The sequence below is a fragment of the Gaeumannomyces tritici genome (genome assembly GCF_000145635.1).
Source record: "Gaeumannomyces tritici R3-111a-1 unplaced genomic scaffold supercont2.10, whole genome shotgun sequence".
Classification (NCBI taxonomy): Eukaryota; Fungi; Ascomycota; class Sordariomycetes; order Magnaporthales; family Magnaporthaceae; genus Gaeumannomyces; species Gaeumannomyces tritici.
Genome location: NW_008804554.1, coordinates 119,221 through 128,780, shown reverse-complemented (window position 1 = coordinate 128,780; position 9,560 = coordinate 119,221). Strand labels below are relative to the sequence as shown.

Here is a 9,560-nt window from a genome sequence, read left to right as displayed (position 1 = left end):
GCGCGGCCGCCACGTCGGCGTCGGCCTCGAGGGCGCGCGCGCGCGGCTCGACGGCCAGGGGTCTGATCTTGGCCAGCAGGCGGGACAGGACCGAGTCCGGGGCTGGTTTTTTTGGTTTGTTCACCCCCCACCACGACGATCAGCCCCCCGTAGCTACTCGCGGGCTCCAACACACGATAACCCGACACTGAAAAAGGAAATGTAACCGCCACCACCAACCTATCTCATCGCCTGCCCCGTTGGCGACGGCGTGCAGCAGCGCGTACAGCCCGCAGGCGTTGTAGATGGTCTGGCGGAACCAGACAACGTCCTCGGCGTCGCCCGTCTTGTCGTGGGCGGGCCGCCCCTCCTCCCGGTCCCTGACGCGCCGCTCGTAGTTGGCTTCGGGGGCCGGGAAGGCGAGCACGAGAGCGCGGGCGGGCCGCGGCACCAGGGCCAGCAGGTCTGGTTCCGCCAGCGACAGCACGTCGTGGAAGGCCAGCCGGTCCGGGAGCCCGAGGCGGCGGGCCAGGGACGTGAAGACGTCCGGGTTGGACTCGAGCGGTATGTACGACAGGCGTGTGTTGGTGGTGGCCATGGCTGGTGGTTTGTGGGGAGGAAGAGTTGGGACAGAATGCAGTCTCCTGGAAGCTCTCTCGCTGCCTACCTATATCCAGGCTCCAGGCTCCAGGCAGCAGGCGTTGTACGTATCTTGTATGCGCCCCACTTCGGTCCCGTTGTCCTCAGTGTCGGATGGCATAAGCTGGCCCCTGAATTCACCTTGAGAGAAGCGTTTACTGTGGCAATACGGAGAGGGAGACTGTTTGTGACTGTGTGTAACTGTGTATGCGTCGTCACCTTTGGCATGCTGCCGCTTATACGCTCATGAAACGTGCAACCCACCGTCCAAATGCATATTACACGCTATCTAATGGCAGGCGGCCGCATCTATGTACCACCATCCCTCTTCCATTTCAATTGGTACAGAACGGGTTTTACATAAAGACAGAGACAAGGGGGAGGTATAGAATATGACGGAAAAAGAGAAACGAAAATGCAAACTCCATGACCAAGCCCGTTTAACAAAGTATCGAAAAAAAAAAGCAAAGAATAGTGGAATCAACACATACCACCCCTCCCCTCCCTTCCTCCCGTCATCCCGTAACCCATCACAGTATGATGCCCAGCTCCCCCCTGTCGAGCCCGTCCTCCTCCAGGTTCGGGTAGTAGGGCACCATGGCGTCGGCGCCCTGCACGTAGGCGTCGTTGTACAAGCGCCAGTAGGGCGTCCGGACCTTGCGGGCCGGGTGGAACAGGCCAGCCCAGACGTAGTTGAGCACCAGGCCCGGCCCCACAGCCATGCGGATGGCCTCGATGGCCTCGATGATGCGGTCGATGACGTGCGGGCTCGTCTCGAACAGGTTGGGGTACAGAAGGTTGAGCAGGTGCACCATTGCGTCCTCGCACCCGAGACCCACGACGCCGAGCGCGATGTGCTTGACCACCGACGCCGCCGTCTGCCGGTGCACCTGGTCGCGGTCGATGAGCGCGTCCTCGAGCAGCGGCGTGACGGCGTAGACGTAGTCCTTGGCCATCTCGCCAATGTACTCGAACATAAAGCTCAGCGACTTGAGCACGCCGTTCTGCACGTTGAGCTCGGGCACGCGGTACTCGTTCATGAGCGCCGGCAGCACAGTAAAGGGCGCGCACGTCTCGGCGATGATGCCGATAGCCACGGCCGTGTTGACGCGGCTCTGCCGCTCCTGCACCCGCAGGTTGTTGAGCAGCGTGGCCAGCACATCCTGCGGGCCGATGGCCTTGGCGATGAAGCCAAACGTGTTGTTCGCCGCCCGCCGGATACCCTTCTTGTGCGCTTTGAGCATGTCTAACAGCTCAAAGCAGATGCGCATCCACTCGCGCGCGTTGACTGACTCGGGCCCGCGGTCAGCGATGCGGCCCACCAGGTCGATGGTGTTCTCTTGCACCTTCTCGTGCCGGTTGCGCAGGATGGGCGTCAGCCGCGGCAGCAGGTCCTTGATGGGCGGCTGCATCTGGCTGATGCCCACTACCGTCACGATGGACCGCAGCGCCCCCAGGATCGAGCCCAGCACCTCGGGGTACTCCTCGCCCAGGTACTCGTACAGCACCACACCCAGCTTGCCCATCAGCGCGTCCTCGCCGCACTGCTTCATCACCATGGCGATGCGCGAGATCAGGTCCGCCGCCTGCTGCCGCACCGTCGCCGACTTGTTGTTGAGCCGCCACAGGATCGTGCTCACGATCTGCGGCAGGTACGGCTTGCACCGCGTCCCCAGCGCGTTGACCACGGACCCGAACCCGTTGAGCATGATGATGTCCTCGACGCTCTGCTCTTGGAACGCGTGCAGGATACCGTCGATGAGCCGCTCCTCCAGCCGCTCGCCCACGTCGGCCGCCCCGAGGCTGGCCACGATCTTCTCCACCGTCTCGACCGTCATCTTGCGGTACGGCTCGCTCTCGTCCTTGAGGTTGACCACGATGCGCTCCAGGATCTCGCCCGCCCCGACCTTTTGCCCAATGTCCACCGTCGTTTCCACCACCTGCCGGTAGTTGCGCTTATCGAGCGCCATGCGCCGCACCCAGAAGCTCTTGAAGAACTCGTCCAGCACGTGCTCCTTGAGGTAGCCCGCCGTCACGCCCTCAGTGCCTGCGCACTGCGACACCACCTTGAGCACCACCTTCTTCATCTCCTCGTCGGGCGACGAGAACTCGCGCAGCAGGATCTCCATGATCTGGCTGGTGTAGTAGTTTGCGTACTCCTCGTCCATGAGCGGGATGATGTACCCCACCGCCTTGAGGAACCCGGCCAGGCCCTTGCCCCGCTGCTTGCGCGCACCCGTCCACAGCGGGTTCAGGATGTCGTCGAAGCTCTCGATACCGTACGGGTTGGCCGCCTCGGCGAGCGCCGCGATGGCCAGACTCGTCACCGTCCGCACCTTTGTCTGCTCGTCGTTGAGGTTGGGCCCGATGCAGTCCACCAGCCTCTTGAGGTGCGGCAGCACCGCGCAGCCCATGAGGATGGGGATCTGCTGCACAATCTTGACTCCCGTGTGCCGCGCCTGCCACGACTTCTTGCTGCGGCACACCGCCTGCAGGAACGGCAGCAGCGCCGGGATGCCCAGCGCCGACGCCACCACAGCGAACGCTCGCGCCGTCGTGTTGCGCACGTACTCGTCCACGTGGTCGATGTCGGGCCTCATGGTGCTGATCATGGTCGCCAGCCCCGCCGCCTTGGCGAGGTTCGAGATGATCTCGCGGCCCTCCACCCGCGCGTAGTAGTCTTGGTCGATCAGGAGCGGCTCGATGACCACGAGAATCTTGTGCACATATGGCCTGACCATGTCGTCCAGTTTGTAGAGAATCCTGTCGATGACCTTGACCAACAGATGGCGCTCCTGGTCCTCCAGCGTCTTCTCCATGAGGAGCGGCAGGATCTGGTTGAAGAGAGGTCCCGCGCCAAAGTTGCGGGCGTTATCCGTCAACTGCCTCAGCGCCGTCTTTCGCATCGGCGGTGTGCCGTTCTTGACCTTGAGCAGCAGCCTCATGATCTTGCGCTCCTTGAGCTCCTCGACCGAAAGCGATTCCTCGTTTGTGCCATCCGTCAGCTTTCCAAAGTAGGCCATGTCCTCAGGCTTGAAGAACTGCAGGTCCCCAACCCCCGGGATCTCCTTTGGCATCTGTTGGCTCGACACTCGTCCGCTGTTGGGGTCCTGCATCACAAAGCCTGTAGCCGGCGCCGGAGTCTGCATGAGCTTGTGTGCCGGCGCGCGGACGGGGGCGTAGCCCGGCGGGGGCTCCAGGATCTTGTATCCCTCCTCGGGGCCGGGCAGCATCGCGTCCAACTCCTCGTCGCTCAGCACCATGATGGCGCGGTGCATATCCGGGCCAAAGCCGACGGGAAGGTCTGCGCCAGCCGCCGATGGGTGGATGGGGGTCGCCAGGCCCTGGGGCCCGACTGGCGTGGCCGAAGGCGCCTGGTCCCAGCGCGACCTCTTCTTCGTCGTGTCGGCGGCACCCGGCGCTGCTGGAGCAGGTGCTTGATCCCACCTGGAGCGCTTGGGCTTGGCCGCCTCGGGGGCCGGCGGGGGCGCCACCGTCTCTTCCGACGACACGTCCCACCTCTTTTTGCGCTTGCGGCCGGCCGCGCCATCCGCTGAGCCGTCCTCCCTGTCGCCCTCGGAGTCTTTCAGGAGGGGGCGGTGATCCTCCATGACGGTATCGTCGCCATCGGTCGCGTCCTTCGCCTTGGTCTCGATGGCCCGCCTGACGCGCTCCTCTTCCCGCTCAATCTCGCGCTCCTCCATCACCTTGCGGTAGCTGTTGCCTTCGGCAGCGCCAGCCTGGCGGCCGGCCGCGAAAGGGTCGGCCCGTGTCGGGGTGAGAGCGCGGTCGAAGCGGCGCTTCTGGTAGTCCGTCTCCCTGTCGGTGATCCTGTTGCTGCGCTCGCCGCGGCCGGCAAGTATGTCTTCCTCCTCGACGCCCGAGCCGCGGGCGAACTCGTCGATCTGGGCGCGCGTGGCCGTGTACTGGCCGACGAGGCTCCGGCCGCCGGCGTCGGCCATGTCGTCGTCGTCGTCGCCATCATTGGCAGGCAGGGTGGTGTGGTAGCCAGCAAACTTGTCGGCGCCGTCTGCGCGGTCGTACAGGCTGGTGTCCGAGGCCTCGCTCAGCTTGATTTTGGTGGACGAGTCGGCGCGCTGGCTGGCCGGGTCGAACGTTTTGGAGCCCTTCTTGGTGGCGGCTGCAGCATTCCGCTCCTGCTGCAGCTTCTTGATCTGCTCGAAATCGGCGTCCGACATGTTGCTGCGCCCGGTGTTCGGGGCTACATTTACGTCAAGGCTGGGATGGGAGCTGTAGTGCAGGTTGAGGTTGGAATCGCGTCCTGTGGAGACGCCGTTGTGCAAAATGTAAATTATTTCAGGCCGTAGTCGCCGTGCAGCGTCTGTTTGTCTGTTTGGCTGCTGCAAGCTCCTCCCGCTGCGGACCCAGCTGTCTCAGCTCTTTCCAGCGAGCCAGTCAGCGAGCGTGCTCTGGAGACGGCAGCTTGGCGCCGCTATTCCGGGTGGGTCACCGCACGTGATAGCGCGACTAGCCCCGCGTAAAGCCGCCTCGCTGTGAGCCTGGCTGTGACGACTTTGACGTTGAGGGTTCCGCGTTGTCCATTTGCTATTTGCCACCCCTAAATCACCAGCAAAAAAAAAGCCTTGCGACGGCCGCCTCCCGAGCGATTTGCCGTTTCCCATTCTCGAGACACCCATACTCTTTAGGAAAACAAGCAGAACCTGAGCCAGCAATGGCGCCTACAGCACCAAAATCGTCAAAAACGCTGCGCTCATCAGCAGCCAGGCCATTCTCGACGACGAAATCACCCTTGTCCAAGAAGAAGCCTGCACCAAATGCAAGCATATTGAGCTTCTTCAAGAAAGTGCCTGCGCCTGAGGAAACCCTATTCATCGGCGACGCCCAATCGCTACCTACTACAGACGAGACTGAGGGGAGCACCAGCGGTGGTGGCGACAGCTCACGCTACAATGAATTCGACGAGCCAGTCAAGCGGAGGAAGCTGAGCAGTCGAGACGGCCCTAATCCCACAGAGCACCCCGCCCAGCCCGAAACCAAGAGCGCGGCCGAAGCCCCCAAGGCCCCCACAGCTCAGAAGCCTCGCAAGAAAGGCCCGTTCCTTGACGATTCAGATGTAGAGGACGAGGACGACCAGCATGGCCCAGACGAAAAAGCGCCGCCGTTGGAGAAGCCGCCAGCTGCGCCAGCCTCGCGGGACACCAGTATCAGAAAGAGTCTGTCGCCCGATCCTCCCTCGCCAAATCACGACCAAGGCCCAAATCTAATACAGGAAGAGCAGGGATCGAATGAGCCTGGGACTGTCCCCGATACAGATGTTATTTACAACAATGATGAGGATGACTACGACGACGACTTGGGAGAGGAGGACCGGGAAAGGAGGTTTATGGAAGAGCAGGCCAGGATCGAAGCGGCAGAAGCGGGCGTGTTAGACAGTACAGATTCCCCTCCTGACCCCGCGATGGGGCTAGAGGAGTCCGGAGCAGCCGAAAACTGCTGCCCCATTTGCGACGCCAGTTTGGCTGGTGTAACGGCGGACCAGGCGACAGTTCACGTCAATAACTGCCTCGATGGAAACCCCACGCCATTACCTCGCCCTCCCAGCGCGCCCGACAAGGCGGCCTCTCCGCCCGGAGACAGTGGAGACGGCATCGATGCGTCCCGAGTGAGTAAGCGGTTCGCCCGTGCAGCCGTCGCCAGGCCTGGCCAGGCGAACCCCATCAGCCTGGGAGGGGCCAGCCCCGTGTCATGCACCAAAGTCTCGGCATTCTCGAAGCTCATGTCGAGTCGTGCCGAAGATACGGCCTGGGCGACTGCGGCGGCTTCCGAGCACGCGTCGCGAGGGAAGCAAGCCTACGAACGGACATGTCCGTTTTACAAGATCATGCCCGGCCTCTCCATCTGCGTGGACGCGTTCCGGTACGGCGCAGTGGAGGGCTGCAAGGCCTATTTTTTGAGCCATTTCCATAGCGACCATTATATCGGCCTGACTGCCAAGTGGGCTCACGGACCCATCTACTGCAGTAAGGTCACCGGCAGCCTGATAAAGTCGCAGCTGCGCACTGCGGCCCAGTACGTGGTCGAGTTGGATTTCGAAGAGCGCTTCGTCGTGCCGGACACCAACGGCGTGGCAGTAACCATGATTCCCGCAAACCACTGTCCAGGAAGCTCGCTCTTCTTGTTCGAGAAGACAACCCCCGGCCGCCCTGGGGACAGACCAAGGATCCAGCGGATCCTGCACTGCGGTGACTTCCGAGCATGCCCGGCCCACTCGGACCATGCCCTGCTCCGGCCCAGGATCACCGACGCCGTGTCCGGCAAGATCAGGACGCAGAAGATCGACGTCTGCTACCTGGATACGACCTACCTCAACCCTCGCTACTCCTTCCCGCCCCAGGACGACGTGATCCGCTCGTGCGCTGAGCTGTGCGCGGCGCTGAACCGCGGTCTACGGGAGAAGAACGACGCAGTATGGGCAGACATCCTACGCCGCCGCCCAGGGAACCCCATCGGCGAGACGCTGAACCGGTTCTTCGCGAGCGGGGACAGCACGACGTCACCCAGCCGAGCGAACGGGCAAAGCACCAACGACGGCGACCCGTCCAACGCCCTGTCAACACTCATCGACCCCCGCTCGCGCCTCCTGGTGGTCTGCGGCACGTACAGCATCGGCAAGGAGCGCATCTGCAAGGCCATCGCGCAGGCGCTGCGCACAAAGATCTTCGCGTCGCCCGCCAAGATCCGCATCATCGGCCAGCTAGGCGACCCGGAGCTAGCGGCGCTCATGACGTCCAAGCCGGCCGAGGCGCAGGTGCACATGCAGGCACTGGCCGAGATACGCGCCGAGACGCTCGCCGACTACCTGGCCACCCACCGCGCCCACTTTGGCCGCGTCATCGGCTTCCGCCCCTCGGGCTGGAACTACCGGCCCGCCGGCGCCGCCGCCAACGCGGCCGCACAGCCGTCGTCGGTCGCCACGACGTCGCTGCTGCACGGCGGCGCCTGGAGGCCCGCCTACACGTCCCGGCACCTGGCGCCGCAGCGCGGGAGCACCGCCGAGGCCATGTGCTTCGGCGTGCCCTACAGCGAGCACAGCTCCTTCCGCGAGCTCGCCCTCTTCCTCATGAGCCTGCAGGTCGAGCGCGTCGTGCCGACCGTCAACGTCGGCAGCGAGGTCGGCCGCAAGCGGATGAAGGCCTGGACCGACCGTTGGCTGGCGGAGCGCCGCCGGGGAGGCCTCGTGACGATCCTGCAGGAGGACCCTGAGGAATCTGATGGCCAAGGGCAAGGGCGAGCGCACGAGGGTGACGAGGGCAGAGATGCCAAGCTTGGCAAGGACAACTCGTCGCGGCTGTGGGACGGCAAGGATGGCAGAGGGGGTGGTGTGGTCTGGTAGGCAGCATCTGGTAGACGGCGTCTGGCAGGCAGTTTTAGGCTGCATATTGAATAACAAATGATGCGTTTGGGCAGTGATGCAGGGTCGTGGTCGTCATTCATTTTTTTTTTTTTCGTTCTCTGCTACCTTCCAATCCCTCTACGACAGCCTCGGCTACACGCAGTATACACAATAACCAAAAACATGCAATCATCGCCACACGAGGAGCGCCCGTCCACTCAGAGCAGGTCCCCCCATATGCCCCGGCCGTCGCAGCAATGTTGGGTATCGACACATCCCAACGCGACCAATCGCGTGCCTCGGTAAACCAAAAATTGCCCAGTCCATAAACCTCGAGAGCATGACTGCCCTAGACGTTCAGGGAGCCGTCTGCCTGCATGGTGCGGCCTGCGTGGATTCTCAACCGAAATCCTGCACGTGAGCCCCAGTCAACTCCCAATAACCAGGGCCAAGAGACACAGCCTGCCCTCTTCAGGGTGATGCGTAGGACAAAGAGTTGGGAACCGAAGCGAGCAAAGTGCTTCTCTCAAGTCAACTAGAGCCGCCGGAGTAGATGGTCATAGGTATCCCAAACATTTTCATCCCGGTATGTCCCGAGCGTCACGGGGTACCGCCGGCACACCAAGCAGGGCGGCAACAACACACCTCCCTTTCCTTCTTTCTTTTTTTTTGGTTTCAGCGCTTCGCAGCGGTCGCGGCGCTGGCCGCGTTTGCGGCCGCCTCCCTCCGGGTCGCGTCCTCGAGCAGCGGCACGTCGACATGCGCACCCGGGAGGTGGATGTAGCGCACGACGCTGCCGCGGATGAAGACGTTCTTGACGGCGCTCTGGTTCGTGTTTCCCCCAGGGCAAGACGAGCGGCAGGGTGTCATGTCAGCAAAGCCAAACAATAAAAAATATACACACACATACGCATGCATATGGGAGGGAGGGGGAGGGCAACACTGACCAAGTGCGGGTACTTGACGTCCTCGACGACCGAGATGTTCTCCAGCTTGAGGTTCAGGTACTGGTCCACGCTCTTGAGGGTGCCGCGGATCTGGATGCTGTTCTTGAGCTCGACCGTGATCTCGACGTCGATCAGCGTCTTGAAGAAGCTGCCGCCGGCCCCGTCCCCCCACGGTCAGTAAATGTGTCTATCCTCTCCCCATGTCCGCATCCCCCAAACAGCCAGCATGGGCGGCGTGTTGGGGTCACGTGCACGCCAGCAAGGTTGGGAGACGATTCGTAGTTCGTACCTAAAGAAAAGCATCTTTGAGGTGAAGCGGCACAGGCCCTGGAATTTGGAGTGTCGGGCGGGCAAACAAAAAAGTCTCTGGACAGGGCAGCCAGCCGGAGGGGATTTGCGATAGATCCCGAGGCAGGTGGGTTGAGGCTGATATCTGTATGCTTTGGTGCGCACGAGGCTGGATGTCTTGCTCAGCTTTCCGTGCTGGCTCTAGGCAAGGCAGGCAGCCCTCGAGCCCCGACCAAGACAAGCGGGGAATTTACTGCTGGCTCGTGGTGGCAGCGCCTTAGCCTGTGCACGGACCAGACCCCCCTCGTCCAATCCCCACCTGTCGTTTATTT

The 9,560-nt window shown here is 62.5% G+C and overlaps 4 protein-coding genes across 4 annotated transcripts; 1 reads left to right on the top strand and 3 right to left on the bottom strand.

Annotated features, from left to right (window-relative positions):
• Positions 1 to 67: 67 nt before the first annotated feature.
• GGTG_12882 (ubiquitin C-terminal hydrolase L3) lies at positions 68 to 577 on the bottom strand (the record flags this gene model as incomplete). The annotated part of the gene is made up of 1 exon (XM_009230784.1): positions 68 to 577. The coding sequence occupies one exon, from the start codon at positions 575 to 577 to the stop codon at positions 140 to 142; it is 438 nt and encodes a 145-aa protein (XP_009229048.1). The 3' UTR covers positions 68 to 139.
• A 231-nt stretch (positions 578 to 808) lies between these two features.
• On the bottom strand, positions 809 to 4,970 carry GGTG_12881 (splicing factor 3B subunit 1). The gene has a single exon (XM_009230783.1). It carries the CDS (start codon positions 4,815 to 4,817, stop codon positions 1,149 to 1,151), a length of 3,669 nt encoding a protein of 1,222 aa, XP_009229047.1. The 5' UTR covers positions 4,818 to 4,970; the 3' UTR covers positions 809 to 1,148.
• A 196-nt stretch (positions 4,971 to 5,166) lies between these two features.
• GGTG_12880 (DNA cross-link repair protein SNM1) lies at positions 5,167 to 8,193 on the top strand. Its single transcript, XM_009230782.1, has one exon. The coding sequence runs from the start codon at positions 5,312 to 5,314 to the stop codon at positions 7,991 to 7,993; it is 2,682 nt and encodes an 893-aa protein (XP_009229046.1). The 5' UTR covers positions 5,167 to 5,311; the 3' UTR covers positions 7,994 to 8,193.
• On the bottom strand, positions 8,059 to 9,422 carry GGTG_12879 (U6 snRNA-associated Sm-like protein LSm2). Its single transcript, XM_009230781.1, has 3 exons — positions 9,230 to 9,422; positions 8,941 to 9,088; positions 8,059 to 8,818 (listed from the first exon to the last, which is right to left on the bottom strand). Exons 1-3 carry the CDS (start codon positions 9,241 to 9,243, stop codon positions 8,669 to 8,671), a joined length of 312 nt encoding a protein of 103 aa, XP_009229045.1. The 5' UTR covers positions 9,244 to 9,422; the 3' UTR covers positions 8,059 to 8,668.
• Positions 9,423 to 9,560: the final 138 nt, after the last annotated feature.